This window comes from Talpa occidentalis, unplaced genomic scaffold (genome assembly GCF_014898055.3).
Source record: "Talpa occidentalis isolate TD23 unplaced genomic scaffold, MPIMG_talOcc4v2.1 talOcc4.10, whole genome shotgun sequence".
Lineage (NCBI taxonomy): Eukaryota > Metazoa > Chordata > Mammalia > Eulipotyphla > Talpidae > Talpa > Talpa occidentalis.
In genome coordinates this window covers 91,755,181-91,778,304 of record NW_023600993.1, presented here as the reverse complement: position 1 = coordinate 91,778,304, position 23,124 = coordinate 91,755,181, and the positions used below count along the sequence as shown (strand labels likewise).

At 47.3% G+C, this 23,124-nt stretch overlaps 1 protein-coding gene across 1 annotated transcript; it reads right to left on the bottom strand.

Moving 5' to 3' along the window:
* Positions 1-1,612: 1,612 nt before the first annotated feature.
* On the bottom strand, positions 1,613-23,124 carry FAM83D (family with sequence similarity 83 member D). Its single transcript, XM_037498767.2, has 4 exons — positions 22,648-23,124; positions 9,997-10,164; positions 6,514-6,638; positions 1,613-3,776 (listed from the first exon to the last, which is right to left on the bottom strand). Exons 1-4 carry the CDS (start codon positions 23,122-23,124, stop codon positions 2,789-2,791), a joined length of 1,758 nt encoding a protein of 585 aa, XP_037354664.1. The 3' UTR covers positions 1,613-2,788.

Sequence of the window (23,124 nt, the reverse complement as noted above, 5' to 3'; positions counted from 1 at the left end):
CAATGATAATTGGTTCATCTGTCCCAGAAAGTTCTCCAGCTCAAGTGTCTCTAAGGGGTGGTTTTGCTTATACTGACATTTACCAGAAAATGCACCTAAGTAGTAAATAACCTAGATATGTGGTTTTATTGTCACAAACTAGGAATGTTCTCAATAGACTATCTTATTCTTCCTAATTATTTTCAGGAAGAAAATACACTGCTGAGGGGAGCTGCAGCAGAGACAGGAGAGGTCTGCTGTGCCATGTGGGTCAGCTCCCTGGTCAGGAATTGAACTCATGCTACAGTGGCTCAGTGGCTGGCAACAGCTTGATAGTGCTGAGATTTTAACCCCTGCACCACCAGGGAGGCCCCAGAGACCAGACCATTTTCTTGAGATTGCCTATCCCTCTTGCTCTTATTTCTAACCCTTGGCGATGCTTTCAGAGAATGGTTGAGTCCTGCTCCATAAAAAGGACTCTATGTTCAGGTAAGTCTGTAATAGGCACTCCTCTGAGAAAGTCACCCTGATCATTACCTCATTTGAAAATCTGAGTAATATGTCAGTAAAAATTCCTCTTCAAATTTATTTGATTCGTCATTTCCCTAGCGGAACAGTCTTTTTTATGGATGTGTACTAATAGGCATTGTTCCATGACCTGAGCTGAAATTTCAGGTATGCCTACACTTTCCATGAAGTTTTTTGTTTCAATTCACCATTGCATTAACTGCCATTTCTCAAGGTATACCCTCTAATGAATCCAGTACTCCCTGGGCATACAATAGCGTTGAACTTGGAATTTCAAAATTTGTGTTTAAGTGCTCATGTCACCCTTTTCCAGACATGTGGTCTTGAATATGCTACTTAACCTCAGCTTCAGTTCCTCCAGCTGTGCTATCACTACATGGTTATGATGGTACAAAAGAGCACACGGGGAATTATCTAAATCTGTGAATGATTTCAAGTAACCGTGTTTATGCCAGGCTGGGGCTGGACGTGAACCCGCTGCCTGTGTGCTGCACAGCCCAGACTGCAGCACTAACCCAGCAGCTCCCTGGTGACCACAGGGAGCCCAGGTGCGCTCAAACCTGCAGGCGAGTGCATGAGCTGAACGTCACAGCACATGTGTATGTGGCAGACAGCACCTCTCCTATTATAGATCTGGTCAAATCAGGAGAAGGAAGAGGCCCTTGTTTAACTCTCTTCCCTTTGTCCACACAAAAGAGATTAGACAAAAACAGGATTCCACAACCATACCAATCCTGATTAGCAGGATGTAGAAACCAGCTGCATTGCCTGCCACTGGACTAGGAATCTGGAATAATAATCAGTGTCCTCTTTTGCCCCTACTCCAGGATATTAGGTTGCTAAATCATTGTCAATACACCCATCTGATGCAATTAGGCCCATGGAGACAGCGGAGTTAATATCTGTGAGGAATCCAGGAATGTACATGAAGGCCTTTTTTGTCAGAGGAGAAGAGAATTAAGGTCCTTGTCTAAAGAGCTTAAGCTGCTTCTTTGAAAAGACAAGCTAGAGTACATGAGAAGACCTGCAATTTCCGCCAACTTTCCTCATCCAAACTACAGGCAGTAACATCAAAATTCCTATTGCTAAGGAACGTCTGATCCTGACACTTGCTTTATGTTTTCTAAATTTTATGTGGATATTTTCTCTTTTACAAGTTTGATTATCCGCTTCTTCTCCACCCCAACATCATTTAAAAAAACAAATGCATAAACATCTATTAGGTGCATTTACTCTGTGAAAATCCTAAAATTAAAGATAAAAAGCGCTACCAACGGAAAATGAAGCACCAAACAATAGTCATTTATATTTATTCAATGCTACAAATGTAGATATCCTAAAGAAGAGGCTGGCAAAAGTTTTTTCTAAACACGACCTTTCAGGAGGGTAACACTGGTTTACAACACCACACAGGTCTCACATGTACAGCTTTCTTCTTTGACATCTGTATAAATGGCATCACGACCCCACAAAAAGTCTAGTTTCCATCCACCACCATACAGTTGACACCTTTCACCCATTTTACTCAATGGCTTCCCTTCTGGAAACCAAGACTCCAGTGGTCAGAATCTAAGAGTTTGTTTGTTCATTTGCTCCCTTTCTTTATCTCTAAACAGGATTTTTTTTTAAAGATTTATTTATTTATGCATACAAGAAATGGGGTGCAGGCCAGAGATGCAGGGGGTGAGAGGATTCACAAGAGAGAGTGAAGAGCAGAACAAGTGGATCTACTGAAATACACCGCTGAGGGGAGCAGCAGGTGAGTCAGGAGAGCTCTGCTGCGCCCTGTGGGTCACCTCCCTGGCCAGGGATCAAACTTGTGCTGTAGTGGCTGCGGACAGCTTCATAGTGTTGTGTCTTAACCCCTTGTGCCACCAGGGAGGCCCCTCTAAACAGGATTTTGATCACAAAAATACTAGTGATTCAAACTGCTAAAACAGAAGAGTACACAAATCAAAAAAAATGCAAAACATATTTTATCTCTCACCTGAATTACTCTGAGAACACCTAAGCATTCTCTTTAAGTGATACGACTATTACAACCATGCTAAGAAACTATCCGTAGTGTTTAAAACATGAAACCAATACCTGGTTTATACAAGACAAAAATAAAATTAAAACATACAAAATAATGTGCAAGTTACAGAGTTCAAAGAGAATCAAGATGATTACATGTCAGGTGAAACAAAGGTCCCTGGGGATGAGAGACAGTGTGTAAAGCAGACGTTCTGGCGATACCTGCAGCAGCCCAGATGGAAACAGGAGGCTGGAGGTGGAGCAGTCACTGGTAGGAGGGATACAGCGGGATATCTCTAATAGTCAGCAGATTAACTGACCCTCTGGTAACATTTCCAGAATTAAAACTGAGGTAGTTTTCAGTAAAGAATGTTCTCCTGGACAGCATGGACAGCATGTGGTTGAGCCGGGATCTGATGCCAGCAAGGTGAAACTGCCGTTCTTTATTCAGGTTTCTGAATGAGTCTCTCAAGCACAGATCCAGGTGGGGGGTGCTCCAGTACTTGGGGTGCCCAGGAGTGATGAAATCAGTGGTTCTGAGGGAGGTCTGGGAGCTGATGGAGCTTGCTACAGAACCTTGGGAAGACAGAGAAGAGGAAGATTTCAAGCTGGAAGATCTCGACACAGACATCCTTGATACTGGGGACCCTTCTTTAGATTGGGTTTCCTGAGAAGAGAGAACATTCTCGTCCACATTGGTCTGGGTGGTGGCCGACATGGACTGAACCACAGTCTGGGAGCTCGCCTCCCTGGTGGTGACTATGGTTTGGGTCCCAGCACAGGCAGTGGTGGTGCTGGTTTGTGTCCCTGTGTCACTCAGGCTCACCACTGGCGTTTCCTCTCCAATGTCTGTTTGGGTGGCAGCATCGGTCACCTTTCCGCTCGCTGGTTCTTCCTTGTGGCTGCTGATATAGTCTTCCTCACTAATGGTGGAAGACTCGGAGTCGTGGCGCCGGGCATCTGCCCTGCCCTCAGCACGCGCCTGGCACTCCAGTTCCGCCTTCTTGGGAGTGCTGGAGAGCCTGGCCAGCCGCAGCCGCAGCAGGTTGCCCAATGTGAGCTCCTTGGACAGTGGTTTCCAGTCAACTAGATGATCAAACTTGCCGCTGATCCTGAAGTTGGAAAGGAGTTTGGAGCTAATGGGCTTTGACTGTGCATATAGGATGCGGAACTCCAGGTCAAAATGTTCAACCACTTGGCCAGACAGAATGACCAAGTTACTGCTATTCAGTTTGCCATCCGTCCATGTGAAGCTTAAGGAATAAAAACAAACAGAAGCTGGTGACAATATAGCTACTCCTTAATGTGAATTCAACTACTCCTTTTTTTAAAAAGATTTATTTTATTTATTTATGCATACAAGTACTGGGTATAGGCCAGAGGTATCGGGGGGTAAGAGGGTTCACGAGAGACAGAGTGGGGAGCAGAACAAGCGGATCTCATGAAATACACTGCTGAGGGGAGCAGCAGGCGAGATAGGAGAGGTCAGCTGTACCATGTGGGTCAGCTCCCTGACCAGGGATCAAACTGATGCCGGGGTAGCTGGTGATAGCTTCGTAGTGCTGAGACTTTAACCCCTGTGCCACCAGGAAGGCCCTGAATTCAACTATTCTTTTTTTTTTTTAAGATTTATTTATTTATTTATACAAGCACTGGGTACAGTCAGAAGCGCAGGAGGGCGAGAGAATTCACCAGAGCCAGAGCGGGGAGCAGAGCAGGCAGAAGGACCGAAGTACACTGCTGAGGGGAGCAGCGGGCGGCAGGAGAGGTCTGTGCGCCATGTGGGACCCTCACCCGGTGGCCGGGGATCGAACCGGCACTGTAGAGGCTGCGGGCAGCTTCGCAACCCAGCGCTCAACCACTGCGCCACCGGGGAGGCCCTGAATTCAACTACTCTTAATGCTGTATATAACATGACTATGTCAACAGAAAGGTAAAAATGTTGCTTAATCAACACACTAAAACCTACATATTTTCAGCCTCAGGGTTTTCAAAAATAAGAAAAGGCTTTTTAAATTTAGGCCAGGGCCTCCCCTGGTGGCGCAGCGGTTGAGCGCTGGGTTGCCTAGCTGCCTGCAGCCTCTACAGCGTGGGTTCGATCCCCAGCCGCCGGGTGAGGGTCCCACATGGTGCGCAGACCTCTCTTGCCGCCCGCTGCTCCCCTCAGCAGTGTTTCGTCAGTCTGCCTGTTCTGTTCCCCGCTCTGGTGAATTCTCTCACCCTCCCGCATTTCTGACTGTACCCAGTGCTTATATAAATAAATCTTTTAAAAAACTAATAAAAAATTAATAAATTTAGGCCAGTGAGAAGTGGGCTAGCAGTTTAGGCCAGTGAGAAGTGGGCTAATAGTATCACAGTGGGAAGCTGGCTAGAGTAGACCCTAGATGACACCAGTCTTTAAGAACTGCCACTACCCCCTCCAGTGCTATCATCCTCACATAGGTGCCCACATGGCCACTCTATGATGCTGCTGTTGCCCAAGCACCTGTCGAGCTGACTAGAGAGAGGCATGTGCTCCTGCTGCACCCATCCCCCTCCTCTGGTAATAGCACCCCACTCATCCAGTCAAGTTTTTCATTTTTGAGTCTTCTCCAGTCACAACAGAGGTGGACATGTGGCCCAGCCTGGCCAGAGTATCCTATCCTCTTGGATATGGGCATCTATCCAGAGTGGGCATGTGACCCTCCAGGGCCAAATACTTCTTCAAGGTCTGGTGCCTGCGCCAAAAGAAAGGAAGCCTCTCTCTTTGACAGCTAGCCACGAAGCCCATGTGAGTCCGGATCTTTGCCTTCGAATAAAGTGCAGATGTCAATACAGATCAAGGAGAAGCAGAAGCAGGAGACCCTGCTCTGGTCCATGTCTGGCCTCTAGATCAAGGTGGTCTGGAAACCAAATGCACCTTTCTGCACTGCCAACTTACGAGTCACTAGAACCCATTCCTCATAAAGCGGTCTGACTTAGCTTTCTACATTTGCAATCACCCCAGTTGATAAAATTTTTATCAAGAGTAGGTGCTTTCAAATCAGAAGTCAATAAAAATAGTATCAACTGTCACTCGCATCCAAGAATTCCAGCTCAAGCAAATTGCACCCTGAGAACTGACTTCAAAGTCTGAGAAGGAAGATTCTTGTGGAAACCCTCAACGAGGTCATATAAACAAAACACCCATCAATGTCAGGATTATTAAATGCCCTCAACAAATGGAAGCCCTCATCTTCATCACCATCCTCCTCCTCGATGGCAGCACATGCACAGGTAAAGGGTGGGTTTTGTACTTCATATTTACAATAATCAAAACCATTTGGAGCTAAGTTTAGTTAATATAGATAAACCCAACATTGGTTCTAGTTTTTTGTTTCTTACCAACTTTTTACGAAAGGAAGCCTCAAGGAAGACTGCTAAGTGTGTTCTACGCAATGTGTTGAAAAGAAAGGAGTCGAGTTTTTTGGTGTGACCTCCTCATCTTCCACAAACCTTTGCATGTCTGACTTTACTCAGGGCTGACACATAATTATTATTCAGGGATGCATTTCTTCAAAAATGAATTTTTCTTTTTTAAACTCCAGAGACACACCTCATGCATACCATCGGATAATCTAATGCCAAGGTGGCAGACATGCTGCTGTAGGAGTGACAGAAGTAAAAATGGCACATTTTAACCTCTAGAGATTAGTGTTAACCACTCATTATCTCCACCCTCTATTCAGCTTCCCTGCACTCTACCTTAAGACGCTTTTGCCAAAATGAGATTTCAAAGGTGGAGCCAGAAACATTCATCAGTATTTTCTAGACCAAAGTACTAAATTACAAGGCTGGAGAAGGTGGAGGATCTAAGTGGAAGGTCCCAGCTTCAGCTCTGCAACCGCTCTTTACCTTCAAGTGAGGATCTTCAAGGATGCAGGGCAGGGGCGGGTGGGGGGGGGGGATGGAGGAGGGTGGTGGGAAGCAGCGGGGGCGCCAAGGCAGGCCTGGAACAGGTTAGAAACATACCTGTAGGAGCCTGTAGCGACCCGAATGCCATCAATCAGGGTGAACTTTTCATGAACTTTCCCAACAATTTTAGTTCCTGACCTTGCGTAGTAAATATTTCCTGTAATAGTTCGAACTGTCATCAGCTGTTGATAGGAGAAAAAGAAATGAACACTTCATCAAGCAAATGATATAGAGGGCTTAGTTTACAATTCCCAACCAGACAAACTTATTGGTCAAGGAGAGGCTCACAGTCACCACCCAGTAGCCACACGCGTAGCTCAGCAGACAGGTGATTCTCAGGACTCATGTAATGAAGCTTCATGTGCGGTCCATCTTCTCATTTGCCCTTTTCTTATATTTAATTTTTAGACCCTTAGTTCATGTATATATGTGCTGTAAAAGAAGACTCACTTTGGGGGGAATACTAAACCACAAAATCTGAGAAACAATTTGAAATAAAATGTGGGCAATAAAATCATCAAATAAAACATGCTAATAATAAGTAACATTTTAACATTTAAAAAAGATAAGCTGATATTTCTCCTGTCTTGTTAATAGCTTCACTTATGACCAATAGTTATTTTCACTTACTAACCATAATGGGCAGAGAATGGGACTAGGGCAAGCCCTCTCTAGCACAGGTCTACTAAGGCAGACACATTCATGCACTATGTGTTTTAATCAGCAACATCACCTCTCCTACAAGTATATATTTACAAAAAATGATGCAATGGTAATACATTACTCATTTAAATTAACTGCTTAAGATTTTTGTTAAGTTCTCTCATTCTACAAAGAAAGCCCCTACTATGTTCTAAGTCATGTATCACTATAGACAATAGAGACATAAAGCACACTCCTGGTTTGCCTGGACTAGGAGAGAGAGAAAAGTCCCAAATGATTGAAAATCAACAGCAAGACATATCATTCAAAGAAGTAAAAACATGTACATGAATAGTCTTAGCAACTTTATTCATAAATTAAAAAGAACAAACTACTGATACACACAATTTGTATGGATCGAGAGCATCATGCTAAGTAAAAAAAAGCCAATCTCACAAGATCATATATTCTATGATTCCTGAATGATAATATTATAGTGGTGGGGAATGAATCAGTGGTTACCAGGGGTTAAAGGTTGGGGGAAGGGTCTAGAAGGAAGCAGACATGAAGCAGGAGGGAGATCTTTGTGGAAAAGTTCTGTATATGGAGAAGGATGCACAGGTTCATACATGCTCAAATGGCAGAGAACTACAGACACATGTTGTTTCAAAATCGATTCCAAGGTTTTGATGTGAAGATATGATCACTGGAAGGAAACAGGTGAAAGCTGCCTGGAAACCTTGGTACTCTCTTTGCAACTTCAGTAAAGAACTTCTAGCATTATTTCAGAATAAAAACAACAGACAAAAACAAAAAACGATGGCAGACGTAACATCACTGCTGTGGTATTCTTCCCAAGATACATAATCTGAATTTAACCATAGGGCAAACACCAGACAAACCCAAATTCTACAGGAAGCTGTCTAATCTTCTTCAAAAAGATCAAGACCCTACAAGACACAGACAGACAGAGCAACAGTTCCAGATGAGGAGAGAAGGCAGCTAACACAAGGTATAGTCCTGAACTCGATCCAGAATGTGGAAAGGGGCATTTTTGGAGCTATTAGTGTAATTTGTAACCCTGTGGTTACATGATAGTATTGTATCAAGTTATTTCTTGATTTTGAAAATTGTACTGAATTTCGCTAGATGTTGATATTTAGAGAATTTGTACAAAAAATATTCAGGAATTCCTTATATTGTTTTTGAAATGTATTTGCAAATTTTTAATTATTTCAAAATGAAAATTAATTTAAAAAACAAACAAGGAGCTTCCATGGAGGTACACATGGACCTGGCTGGAGAAGGCTTCCTGAGAGAAGTGGTGATTCCTGCCTCAGCCAAGTTTCAAAGGATCAGCAGATAATAACAAGCATAAAAAACAGCACTATAGGCAGATTCAGACATGATTTTGTGTATCTTTCCCCTTGGCACTTATCTGAATATTGGACACACCTCTGCGGTTGTGGCCAAAGCACTTTTCCAGGCCTGCGTACAAATGTGTGAACAAGTTCCTACAGACAGGACATCCAAGATCCTCAACCAGCCAAGGAGCAGGCGCCTTGGGAGGCGAAGGCAGCCCCCACTCCGGGAAGGCCCAGACCTGCCAGCACAGACAGACACTGAGTAGCAGAGTCAGAGAAGGTGCTGTGCTTCCCGAGGAAGACATTGTGACAGTATGAAAACAGCTGAGGCCAGAGTTACAGACCCCCTGTCAAGCCCTCCTAGAGGATCTGGATGCCTGTGAAGGCAGAAGTGTGGTTCACTGAGTCGGTAAATACTTCCAGATTTCTACAGAGTAGATGAATCAGAGGCAATCATTTGCTCAAAGTTTCTGCCAGAACTATTCTGATTTTCCTGCTACGAACATACAGCCTTGAATTACAGAAAGAGTACTTTGAAACTAAACTCTCACACTGATTTTCCTCACCCGACTCTACAAGAGCAGTTGCAGACTGAACGTCTGGCTAGCTGATGACATGCTTCCCCTCCCCTGAGCTCACTTTTTAATTGGCCGGTGGGTCACATGGCCGGCTTGTTTCATTCTGTCTCCAAGCTCCAATCCTACCTCCATCATGAGTTTGCCTTGTGGCACAACTGATAAGGTAGTAGTACCCAAAAAAACCCAATCCTAAGTTTCCTCACCAGGGAAAACAAACAGCAGTAATTCTGGGCAAAGGTAAATCACTAAAAATTTGTGAACCTAATTGCTGGATAATAACAAGAAGATAAGTTTATGTCTCCTGTGTAATAACCTAGGGAACCAAATTCTCTGTATCTTATGCTTACTGCTTTCTTTCCAGCACCAGGAACAGCGTGTGGCTCACAGGAGGTGCTCACATAGGCAATAAGCAAGTTCATGAATTAAGGTCTGAAGTACACAGGTTAAATAGCTTTTAAAAATAAAGAGTATCACAAAGATGAATTTTTTTTCTTGCCTCTTTCCTCTAAAAAGAACAAGCAACCTAAGTTGTATAACCTTACATTTAAAGATTTAATCTCTGATTACTTTCAGGCTAAGAGTAAAAGACATAAAAAGTCTAATTTTCTAAGAGTAAGAAATGGGAGGCAGCATGTGACCATGAGTAGGATCACTGGGGACAAATGCAGGAGGCCAGTGCCCCATCCTCCTACTTTCTACTTGGAGACACTGGGCTCTCTGTGGCATGACTGCCTGATCTAAAACAAAGGTAAAACGCCACGCACCTGATAGAGCTGTTGTGAGAATCAAGTCACGAAACACCTGCTCACAGCCTAGGGCAGTGCCAAGGACAGAGCTGGCTTCCATAACGGGCAGTCATTGCCACTAGAAGGGGACACTGCCACCCACCAGCCCCAGCCCGTCACTCACAGTATCTGTTGGTTGCCCCAACTAGAAACAGTATATATAACACACACCTTTTCCTGTTCAGGATTCACTTTCAGATCCATGCACATATCCAAAAACTGAGAGAGCAGGGCCTGGTCCAGAAGGATGTATACAGCAACTCCCTGTTTCCGACATATTTCCTGCAGGTCTCGGAAGATGTCGATGTCTGTGAAAATATCCATCACCACGGCGATCACCTACAGGCAAGCAGACGGAAGAACAAGTCAGCTCACAAGAACAGCACCAAAAAGCTGAACCCCACCTCAGAACTGGAAAAGAAGTACCAGCCTATAATAGCTTCCTTCCTTCTCCTTCTGAAGTATGGGCTTTCCCCTCACCATGGACTCCTCCATTGCCAAAAAAGCTCAGGCCATCTCACCCTGAAGATCTTGACTTGGCCCAGCTAACTCTCCCAACTGCCTACAGGCCACTCTCCTTCACACTGACCAAGTTCTCTAAAATATAAACGAATCCAGTGGCCTGTCCTCCTATGAGTCTGCCCATTCTACTTTTCCTTTCTCTAAAACTGCGTCTTACAGACTCAGCTCACACCAGCAATCCATCTAGGTTCTGGGGCTAACACACTGTGCCCAAGGCATGCTGCCAGCCCACCAGCCTTCAGTTTTCTGTATCTGTAAAAAGAAGTAAATCGAACCTTAGATTCTCTCTAAGGTTCCTTCTGGGTATAACATTCTCCAAGTCTATGGTTTTGATTACTGTCTGATTCAGATCATAATCTGTTTTTTATTATGCTTGATAAAGACCCACCCCTTGACCACCAACTCATGGCTTGAAACCAAGCAACCACGTGAGCAGATTCCTGCATCTTCTGCCTAATGCTACACACCACATCTACGTGATGGTGGCCTCCTCCCACTAGTCCAGATCCAACCAAATGGCTTCCATGGCACCAGCTTCTCCTCTCTCAAAGATGGTCCCCATAGTTCTGTATCTGCCTACCGTGCAAATCTGCGACAGGAACATGGAGACACACACTAAGTCCTTGCTGCTCCCCGACACCAAGGCTCCACTGCACCTCCTAATCCATTTTCCACACTCAGCATTAGACTACAAAAAAGAGCTGCTGCTGCCACATATCCTTGGGCGAATTACATTTGTTTGGAATGCCCATTTCCTTAGCTGCAAAATAGGTTTGTAGTGAGAACTAAATGGCTAAGCTACAGGAACTGCAGGCACAAAGGCCTCTTAAAAGTATCTGCTCATTGATTCAGTCCAGGGTTCAAGTTGTCCAGACAGTTTAACACAGGGAGACATTGTCAGCTCCAGCCAGAGACACTAATCACACCTTTTGTAGGCAGAAAACCGTGGCCCTCAGCTAACCTGGCAGGGCTGCAGTGGTGTTAAAACATCCATGCTTAGGAACAAGCTCCTGCAAACAAGTCAGCACGAGGGGGAAGGGGTGGTAGCCAAGGAAACTGCTCCCCAGAGGCAGGTTTTGGAGCGCTTTCGCAGTCAGGAGCTGGAAGCATTGCTCCCTTCTCCCACCTTCAACAGTGAAAACTCTTGGGTCTCTTCTTCTGAAGATGAAGGTAATTTGTTTATGGCAAAGTCCTCCAATCAGGACTGGTCCATCTCTGTGGCCCCAAAGGACTCAGGACAGCACCTGAGTCATTACCCCTTAGGTATTTTGAGGTTAAAAAAGAAATGCAAAGACAAAGGGGCAATTTTGCCGTCTTTCTCCAATACCCCACATCTCCCCTACCAGGATGACAGAACTTGAGACACCAGCTCCTAGGAGATCTTGGCTGGGAGAGAGTCTCGGAAAACCTTCTCTCTCTGGCTGCCTCTCCCCTTCCCAGTGTTGCTGGAGCCCCAGATGTGACTGAGAGCTCACAGCTTTGGCAAAGAGTACAGTTGTAATCCACGGTGATTTAAAAAATAACAAGTATTGGTTCTGAATTGATGGTATCCTCACAAGTTTATATCTGGTGTATTTTTACATGCCCTATTTTAAGTTTCATCAATCCCATTCATTCAGGGGGTTAAATGGGCATGGAGGTTAAAAGGCAGAAGGCCCGAACACAGATAGAGCTCAGCTCTGTAGCTTACTGGCTATGAAACTCTGGGCAAAGGGCTTAATCTCTCTGAGTTCCTTCCTTTGAACAATATGAATAACAGCACGTGTCAAAGGGCTGTTGTGAAGATTAAATGAGACAAAGCATGGAAAGGGCTTAGCTCAAGCATGTAGGAGGAGTACAATTATGCAGCCAGCCCCTCCTTGGAGTCAACTGTGAGCTGATCCCTGTATAGGCAGAAAGAGGGCTCTAAAGAATATGACGCAGAACCAACTTACCCACAATGACAGGACAAGGGCTGCAGGGAAGCAAAATAATACATATTGAAAAAGAGGCAATTAAACTGGAGGGGAGGGGGGTGGGAGTAAAGCACAACAGGCACTCGAATGTTTATCAAAGAGGAGGAGCGAAGGACTCCTGGAGATGGACTTGAGCTGAATCACAAATAAGGACGAGATTTGGACAGAGAGCAGTGAAGGGGAGGGCATGCAGATAGGAAGCCACATAATGACAGTCTAGAGGTAGGAAATGATGGGGTATGTACCAGTTCGGCTGGAACGTGAGTATGTGTGAAAAGGAATGACAGGACATGACTGGGAGACAGACAAATGAATGAGCAAGGTCATCAAAGGCCGTGAATGCCAACCAAGGAATCAATATTACACAGGCCGTGGGGGAAAGGAGGTTTCAGTGGAGTAATTAGTTCAAAGTGATAAATCCAACAGGACAGAAGAAACTGGTGCTGGCAGAGGGAGTAGTCCTTTGGCGATCTGGCTCCACCTCCTCCAACACAGGGCCACATGCTTAAGTGCCTGCATCACAGCAGGCAATCAGATTTTTTTTTTAGGTTCAGCAAATGTTTAGAACTAAAGACCAAAAGAAGAAGAAAAGCCAGTGACAGAGGTTTCCATGACGGCCAGGCAGAAAGCAACAAGAGCGCTGGGCGGGACAGGGGCTCATGGGAGAGCTAAGCGCTGGCAGTGGCTATGCGAGGATGGAAGCGCCAAGATGGGGGTGGGAAGGGTTGAGGGAGATTTAGTTCCACACAAACAGGAAAACAAGCATGAGAGACAGAGGCTTCAGAAATGATTTTGAGGTCACAGTAAAATCTTCCCAAAGGGTCCTGATGCACAGGTTAAGTGTGAGAGTGGAGCTGAGGGGAGATAACAAAGGTCAGATCCCTGCTTACCGCCCTCACTTCCCACTGTTCTTTCGGACATTCAGCGAGTCCCCGTGAGCCAGGCACGGAGAGCCAAACCTGACCTCAAGAAACCAGTCTGATGAGGAGACAGGAGATGAGCCAGGGTTAACACAGTGTGATAGGGTGATGGACGAGTATCCAGACTGCCACCCGAACAGAGACTAAGCAACCCAGTGGGCTGGGTTAGAGAGGGCTGAGGGCAGCTGGAGGCAGACCCTGGGAGCAGGGTCCAGAGAATAAGGCACATTCCATGCTGAATTTTGATTCACCATTAACGAAACAACTGTACAAGCAACACCTTCACTAACTAGTCAGCATTTAATTTGCTTTTAGTTTCATGGTTTTTGTTTTTGTTTTTTAAGATTTATTTATGCATACAAGAACTGGGGTACAGTCCAGAGATGCGGGGGGTGAGAGGATTTACCAGAGACAGAGTGGGGAACAGAACAGGCAGATCTACTGAAATACACTGCTGAGGGGAGCAGCGGGCGAGATAGAAGAGGTCCGCTGTGCCATGTGGGTCAGCTCCCTGGCCAGGGATCAAACTCGCGCCGCAGAGGCTGCAGATTGCTTCATAGTGCATTGCTTAAGCCCTTGCGCCACCAGGGAGGCCCCCATGGTTTGATTTTAAAGCATCAACCTTTCTGTGTGTGTTGAAAATAATTTTTATTAGAACACAGGCCTCCTAACACCCACAGGGTACATAGAGAGCCAATGGATGTGTTTTCTCACACTCCCCTGGTACCCAACATCCCCTCCCTTTTTTTTTTTCCCTTCCATTATTTTATTTTATTTTTTTCTATTTTATTTTATATATTTTTTACATCATTTTTCATTTTTGCACAATGTATGCTTTTTCATCTTGGCTATAGTCCCCATACAATTCCCACCCCCCCTTATTTTGACCGTAATCCCTCCTATCCTCCCCCCTTCCCATAGTGTGTCTCTGGCTTAGAGTTGCTTATTGATTTTGATTTTTCCTTAATTATTATTAGTCTTTTTCCTGGTCCCTTATTTAGGTTTTTCTAAATTCCTGCTATGAGTGAGACCATCCGGTATTTTTCTTTTTCTTTCTGGCTTATTTCACTGAGCATGATCCTTGCCAGTTCCATCCATGTTGCTGCAAATTGCATCAGTTTATCTTTTCAGATTGTTGTAGAGCAAGACTCGCCAAGAAACTTCCTCAGGAGGAGCAGCCCAACTAGTGGAAGCAGCAAGCAGCAGGGCTTCCTTTCCCAGCAGGCTTCCACACAACCAAGCCTGCAGAGGTGAGCCAGGCCAGCAGCTTCTCAAAGCTCTGAGATTGACGTGTCCCCGCTTAGCTGAGCAACGATCCGGCCTCCTCCACTAGTCAGTCGGGTGTCTGCTTGCCAAGGCCGCAGCCATCTGCTATGTGTATTGGTGAACATGCTGCAGGCTGCTGGGCCCTAGAAGTACACCTGGACTGGAACAGCAACCTAGTAACCAAAAATTGCTCCCACTCTCAGGGCATAAGATGGGATGGACAGACTCATTGAAAGGTGGGCATCCACACCAACCAAATGTCCACATGGTCCCTGTGGGCACAGCCCTCTCCCAGCCAAGGTTGCACAGAGCCTGCCCATTCTCTTAAGGCCAAGAGGCTATGCAGTGGTGACTTTTGAAGACTTTTGCAAGGTCAACACCCATGGTCACTTCAATGCAAATCAGTGGCTGCACTTCTCTAGTCACATCTGGAACAGCCACACCTGTTTCAAGTTCCATGTCATCATCACAGGTGACAAAACTCCAAACCTTACCCCCCAGTCACTCCAACATCCCTTGATGATTTATGCCAAGGAACCCCGTGATCCAGGTATTAGCAGAGTGACACTCACCGGGTATGGTTCTAGGGGAGGGCACAAACCCTGCTCATGTTACTTTTTCATGTAGAGCTAGAATCGTTTCCTTGCTTTCTTGTTCTGGAATGAGGTACCTACTGATTTCAAAACATATTAATTGCTATCTCTGAATTACAGATCAGAAGCCTAAAGTTTTACAAAGTTACTGAATTTGTTCAAAGAGACACACTCAAGCAAATGCAGGAGCTGGAATTTCAACCCAGGTCTTGTGACTCCAGAACTACATGCAAAGGTGTTAGACTAAATATTACTCCAAACAAGTCTACTGTTCAGTCTTCAAATGAGTGAGAGCTTGGAATAAATCCTGAAAAAATCAGTAGTAGGTATTCGCTAAAGTACATGAGGTGATAGAACAAAGGTTAAGGAATCAAAACACCCTAGGATATCGCTCCCCTTCTCTCCATCGGTGGAACTACTGACTAATTCAGAATTTCCTAAATCAGGAAGACTTGAGAAGTAAGATGTCAAGTGAAAAGGCTATAGAATTAGACCTGGAAAGGGGCCTGGCTCCTTCACGTTCAAGTACCATGTGCCTCTATCTCTAGCAAGTTACTTCAGTTCTACTGGCTTCTGTAACACACAAATACTATTGCTTATCTTATAGCATTTGGGGGTTCAGTCCATGACAGAATCCAGGTGTACACCCGACAGCTCCCAGCATACACAGAGCCCTCATCTGGCAGCGATGCACAGGCTTAGTCCCAGTTCTGCCAGTGTGCCTGGTCAGGTCATTCTACCGGAGCTGGGTATTCTTAAACAAGAGGCCACACGCTCTCAAAGTCTGACTCAGGCAGCTCCAGGGGCTGGTCTGGGCTCTGACCAGCACATGAGCAGCCTCCAGGGGCCACTGAGAATCAGCCACTCCTGTTCTCATTCCAGCCCTTCCTGTGTGTGAAGCAGGAAGCTCGTGTCAATCACCCCTCCCCACTGCACCTCAGTTTCCCTCTCCCCACCCAGAGTTACAAAGCCAGGACACGTGGGCAACACATTTGGAATTCCACCAAAGGCCCACGCACATGCAAAGCCATGTCAGCTTGTCCATAGGTCAGCAGCCCTGTGTGCTCCCCTCCTGGCACTGATCACATGACCCCGAACTTGATTCCCTTCACTTCTCCCACTCAAGCTGCTTGTTTTGGAAACCCTCTTGCTAAAAAAAAAAAAAAAAACACAAAAGGTATATTTTCTCCCCATATTACCTCCTTGGAATTTCTTTCAAAATCTTTATCTTGATATCATTTTCAGGGTTTAAAAAACACAAAGAATGTAAATTTCCACAACAAAATCTAAACTTGCTTGGTATGTTATTTTCTCTAGATTTCATAAACTTTATTATAAAAATTAATAAGGTAGGGCCTCCCTGGTGGCGCAGTGGTTGAGCGCAGGGTCGCCCACAGCCTCTGCAGCACCAGTTTGATCCCCAGCCACCATGGTGCACAGATCTCTCCTGCCGCCTGCTGCTCCCCTCAGCAGTGTACTTCGTCAGTCTGCCTGTTCTACTCTCCGCTCTGGTGAATTCTCTCACCCTACCGCACCTCTGACTGTACTGTGCTTGTATAAATAAATAAATAAATAAATCTTTAAAAAAAAATTAACAAGGCAAATAGCAATGTGCCGGTGGAGCCTTAGTCAGCTGGCAGCAAGGGGCCCCATCCCAAGGCGGACATACATAGCTGCGTTCCCTCTACTGTGCAGCATGAAATAGACTGAGCTTTTAGAAAGGAGGGAAAACATCAAGAATTGTTTTGAGGGGGAAAGACTTATCATTTTGAGCTATTTCTACTTTATAATTATGTAAAATGCTTGCCAGTCTCCAAAACCCAATCCACAATCTAGGTGTTCAGTGACACCTCATTCCGATCTTGTGTCGCTTCCCTCCTTTTCCCTCTCCATTAAGATAGTAATTTCAATTACTTTTTGGCTTACTCTTTCATTTTTTAAATATAAATAAGTGTAGATGTCTGTGTATAATCATACTTGTTACTAACTTGATATAAACAAGTGTGTTTGTTATGCACTCCACGTGTGCACATTCACGTCCTCTGCAGAGGAACGGAAGCCCAGGTGCACACTGCACTAGGCGAGTGCTATACACAGAACCATCCAGGTAATGGGAAGGTTCTGAGTCTCCACTGTCCAATATGGTAGCCACTAGCCACAGTGGTGGCTGAACACTTGAATATGGCTAGTGTGATAGAGGAACTGAAATTTTAAATGTATTTCATGCTAATTCTTGCACATTTAAATAGCCCCATTTGGCGAACAGCAACTTCATGACAGAAGCAGAGTGAGTCCTGCTTCCATTCAGAGCTGTGGGTTCTCCCCTGGCAGAAGGGTGGGCTCACTCACCAGTCCTCCCCAGACCAGTCTGAATATCTACGGGGGGGTTGGGGAGAGGAATCACTGTTGGCTTCTAGTGAGTGGAGGCCAGGGATGCTGCTCAGTATTCCACAGTGCACAGCCCCCCAGGACTAGGAATGATCAAGCCTAAAATATCAGTAGAAGTGAGGTTGAGAAACCTGCCCTGGGTGGATATGGGCATCTGGAACAGGAACTGACCACACTGCATAGGTTCTATTGCAACTCAGAGGAGAGTTGAGCAAGCCCAGTTGGGCCTCCATTCAGATCCATCCACATGCACACCATTGGCCTCTGACAGATTCCTTAGCAGCTTTTTCATCAACACAATGATAACTTCTACTAATGCTCCGGTTATCAGAAGGATGTCCAGGGCGAGGTCATAGAACGTCTCTTTGGAACAAAAGCACATGTGGAATAGGCAACTGGTGAGAGCAACGAGAATCACCCTGACAGCCAAAACAGAAGCGCATCGCCAACTGAGGGCACGCCACACTCCAGGCAAAGTCTCCACTTCCATCTGCCTGTGCCACAGCCCAGCCAAACACTGATTCACATGGCAACCAAGACAAAGAACCGAATGACTCATCAACATACACGGTGGTATAGGAGTAGTTTCTAGAATAGGTGTGTACACAAAAAGCCTGTATAACTCAAAAACCAACCTAGAAATAAATGCCTTTAGGAAGCAAACATCGCAGCTACCCAAAATCCGAAGCAGTCAGTATTCCCTCCAGCTTTGATAAAGCTCAACTGAGCACCAGGTCAGCAGTCTGCTTGCATTCAGTACATAAAGTGTGTTTTTTGTTTTTTTTTTTTTTTCCCATGTTTATTTGTATTTGTATTTTTTTTTAAAAGATTTATTTATTTATTTATACAAGCACTGGGTACAGTCAGAAGCGCAGGAGGGTGAGAGAATTCACCAGAGCCAGAGCGGGGAGCAGAGCAGGCAGAAGGACCGAAGTACACTGCTGAGGGGCATAAAGTGTGTTTTTTAAACACTCAGTGTGGCAGAAAGCCCACACCTTGAAGGGTACACAGAAACTTCAGAGCCAACAAGGCACAGGCAGATTCTCAACTCCTAGTCAGACCTACTCTGGGACAATTACTGGCTGAGTAGAAAGCCAGGTAGAATAAACTGAACTATTTTGTTATTTTCCTTCCTTTCACACTGCTCTCCAAATCACATAGGTGCATAATCAAAGGGGCACAGAACAAGTGTTCACAGTATCTACTGAACGTCTGTTGGGAGCGCTGCAAGCCTAAGTGGCTCAAAAGCAAGGATCCTGGGAGTCTGCAGGTCAGAGAGCTCCTGGATGAAACAAGCCCCAGAACTATCCATTCAGGCCGCAACGCCAGGAGAAGACACTACCAGTTACTAAGTAACTTTGGCTTCTTGGGCCCGCACCCGATAAAGATGCATGTTGGGCTCAGACCTCCTCAGTCAGGGCACATAAAGCTGCATGTGGCAGACACCCAGCCCGACCCTGCTCCAGCACAGCCTGGTGCCACCTCTGCAGTCATCTACCTGCACCCCTTCACATGGGATTCTGAGTTAGGAACTAATAAACACCCACCAAAAGATTTCAGTACTCCCTCTGGTCTGGGTACCATAAGTATCTCTCCGGCTGCACCTGTCCCAGGGAGGGGAAAATGCAGTACAAGTCACAAGACCTAAACCTCAGTGGCCTCTGGTCCCCTGGTGTCAGGAAAATTTCCTACTGCCAACTTCAGGCCTCCCCTCCACAGCAGTCTTCTTCCTAAAAGGGGAGGTCTAGCGCTATCACTGCCATTTTCCTGTTTATAGGATACGTGCATGGAAATGAAAAGTCCAGATCTTAAGGAACCATTAAACCTTGTGCTTTCAGGAAGCTACCAGAGTGCCACGCCTTCCTCCCTCAGGGCGGCCACGGGGACACTAAGAGCAGGGTCTCAACAGCCAGGCAACCTTGGGCTGGAGCCCAGCTCTGTCCCACAGAACGGTGGGATCACGGGCAAGTTAAACTCTGTGTGCCTGCTCTCTTAACTGTGGCCTCCTCCCAGGGCGAGGAAGGTAAAATGAGAGAACCCACCTAGAAGGCTTGGCATAGAAACTGTGCCACTGAAAATGCCCCATCATGCCATCAAAGACACAGACACAGACCAGCTTCTCAGCTCAACCTGAACTGGCCTGAGATCTGTACTGTCCAGTCCTCACTGTCACAGGTACTAGACTTCATAGGATGGACAGAGTAACAGACACTGCTGTGTACACAAAGCCTCCTCTTCCCAGTACCTGGAAGCACCAGAGGAGCCTGCTCTAGGAGTCCGGCCCACCTGAGCACAGACAGGCTCCTTAGGCGCATGTGGGCCCACGCATAGGTGGAGATGCGGGATGACTGTTTACAAGAAGTTGTGCCCGTCTGAGTCCTGGCCCTGTCACTCCCTAGCTGTGTGACCGGGGGCAACTTAATTTCTCTAGGTGCCAATTCCATCACCTGCAACACAGAGATCATAATTACAGCTATCTTGGGATTACTGAGAATGGTGCCTGGCAGAGAAAAATTATTATGTTATTTAAATATAAGAGATGGCCTCTGAGACCCCAAGTTTAGCATGTCTCAAATCTAACTCATCTCCACAACCCACCCTCAGTCTTATTCTCCTTCCTGTACTCTAATTTGGCAGCATCTCCACCCACTCAAGCAAAAACTGTCTGTTCCTTAGCTCTTCCTAGACCTTCTACTCCCTGGCCTTGCCTACAATTCAGTCTTGCCAATTCTACCTAAATCTCTTCCCTGTCCCCTCTGCCCAGCACCGCCTCTTCTCTTCTCTTCTCTTCTCCATAGATACCTGAGGCCTCCTCCTCATGATCATCCCAGGTCACCCGTCTCGCCCCTCTGATCCCAACAGCCTGACTGCTCAGGAACACCAGTCTGATTGTGCTCCTCTCCTCCCTCGAAGCCTTTCGTGCCTCCCCACTGCTTATTCAAGTAGTGTGCAAAGCCCTCCAGAGTCTGCCCAAATCTCTTCCAGCTTCCTCTTCTATAAGACCCTCACTCACAGTCTCTGCTGAGTTGTGCCTCCAAACCTACCAGGTGCTTTCATACTTCGGGGCTGGGCCCTTTCTGCTAACATGGCAAGCCCCACCTACCCACCTTCTAGGATCTAGCTCCAAGTCACCACCACTCCAAAGGATTCCTTTCCTCAGTCTCTCGCCCACTGCCAACAGCATCCCACCAGCAGACAACCCTCAAAAGCAGGCAAGGGTTATGCCCTTTACCTGTAGCCCCAGTCCCTGGCACCTTGTCTGATACAAAACTACGCATTTAATAAGCAAGTAATTTGGTATCTGGCAGAGATACTGAAAATACTCATGATTTTTTTTTAAAGATTTATTTATTTATGCATGCAAGAACCGGGGTACAGGTCAGATGTGCGGGAAGGTGAGAGAATTCACCAGAGACAGAGTGGGGAACAGAACAGGCAGATCTACTGAAATACACTGCTGAGGGGAGCAGCGGACCAGACAGGAGAGGTCTGCTGCGCCATGTGGGTATCTTGCCTGCCAGCTGGGATTGAACCCGCGCTGCGGAGGCTGTGGACAGCGTCACAGCTCTGCGCTCAACCTGCTGCGTCACCAGGGAGGCCCTGAAAATACTCATGATTTAAAGGTACCACCTTTCTCTTTAAAATAGCCCAGGTTGGGCCTCCCTGGTGGCACAGGGGCTAAAGTCTCAGTACCATCAAGCTATAAGCCACTGCTGTCTGAATCCCCGGACAGGGAGCTGACCCACATGGTGCAGCAGACCTCTCCTGTCTCACCTGCTGCTCCCCTCAGCAGTGTATTTCAGCAGATCCGCCTGTTCTGCTCCCCACTCTGTTTCTGGTAAATCCTCTCACACACCACATCTCTGGCCTTCACCCCAGTTCTTGTATGGAGAAATAAATAAAATAAATCTAAAATAGTCCAGGTCCCAAATACAGAATCTGAAAGAACTGAGTGTGTAGCTGGACTGGAGAACAGGACAGGGCAGGAGGTTCTGCCCTGGAAAGTCAGTATTACAGAACGCCACCCGGCAAATAAGAGCCCCTTGGAAGGCAGGTACATGAGCTGACCGTTCTCCTTCCAGGCTTAGCGCTCGTGTCCCTTCACTACCACTAAAAACTGAAGCTGGGCAAGACAGTAGTGCAATTCCTCCTTCCCAAGAGACCAGTTCATTAGTTTTCCAAGCGTCCAAGTTCACCTCCTGGAGGTGAGTTTTGGGAATGCATACCTGGACTTGCTCCTGGACTTGGCCTTTCAACTAGACGTGATGCAGATAGTTACCTATAGTCAGACAAACTCAGGTACCAGCCCAACCAAGTCTTACCATGGCACAGTACCATCTGACCATGGCATTTACCTGCCATGTCCCTGACACCTGCAGACAGCCAGCAAACTGGGCACTGGGAGTCAGCAAGCAAGGTTGCAGCAACCACGGCTCCGGGCGCAGGTGTCTGTTGCCACACCCTACCTGCCCTACCCACTATGCGCGCACTTTTCCTTCCTGACCCTCAGACACCAACACCCTGCTGCAGTCTCATCCTGGCTGGCAAGGAAACACGCCAGGAGGCCCAACGCACCCAATACTCTGCCACACTAAGTCAGACAACACCAGAACCCACTGTGAATGGAGAAGTCACCTAAAGCAGGGCTATCTGCATTTCAGGGGGGCCCCTGTTAAAATGTGAGTGATCTCCAGCCTATAGAAAAGTAGACCCCCCCATTCACAAAAGGAGCACATTCTCCAGTCTGTGGCAGAGCACAGAAGCCACAAGCCTCTCACTTTGCCACTCCTGCATCCGCTACAACATCCACACGTGGAGATGGCGAGCACGCCCCACGGCTGTCTCAGGAGCTCTTCCCTGCGCGACACGTTTCTTCTCCAAGAAGCCCCTGAATGTGGGGTCGCGTGAGTGGCTGGCGGCCAGGACCACTGGCAGTTTGGTTAACTGGCATCGGGAACGAGCAGGACCACGGGTCCCCACTCCTAGGGAGGGTGCGGGATGTGAAGAGCTGAGCTCGGGCCCAGCGCGCACCCTCCAACACGGCGCCTCCTCCCACTCGGGGGGCCAGGGACGTGGTGGGGGGCGGGGAGGCCCGCAGACCCGGGGCGCGGCGGGGACCCCAGGGCCGCGCGGCCGGGTCTGACCCCGCGGAGGCCCCCGCGGGCGGGGCGCCCTCACCTCTCGCGCCGAGCGGAGCTGCTGGCGCAGCGCGTCCTTGCAGCCGTAGGGGCCGCCGGCGCCCGCGCCGCGGGGCTGGAAGTGCGCCTCGACGCGCGTGGCGCCGCGGTAGGCGCCCTGGTAGAAGGCGGGCCAGCCGAGCTCCAGCAGCGGGGGCTCCAGGTCCGACTGCTCCGGGAAGTAGGTGCCGGACGAGCAGTCGTGCGCGGAGCCGAACGAGTCCTCGGGCCCCGCGGCCGCGCCCTCGTCGCCCGGCCGCTCGGCCGCCCGCAGGATGGCGCGCACCTCGCGGGGGTTCAGGAAGCGGCCCAGGCGCTCGCGCCGCAGGAAGGCCGCGAAGGCGTCGGGGCCGCCGGCCACCAGCTCCTCGAGCGCCAGGCGCCGCGCCTCGCTGTACAGCTCGGCCGGGTTGGGCGGCCCGCACGGCGACAGGCAGGCGGCGGGCAGCTCGTCCAGGCCCTCGGGCAGCAGCGCCAT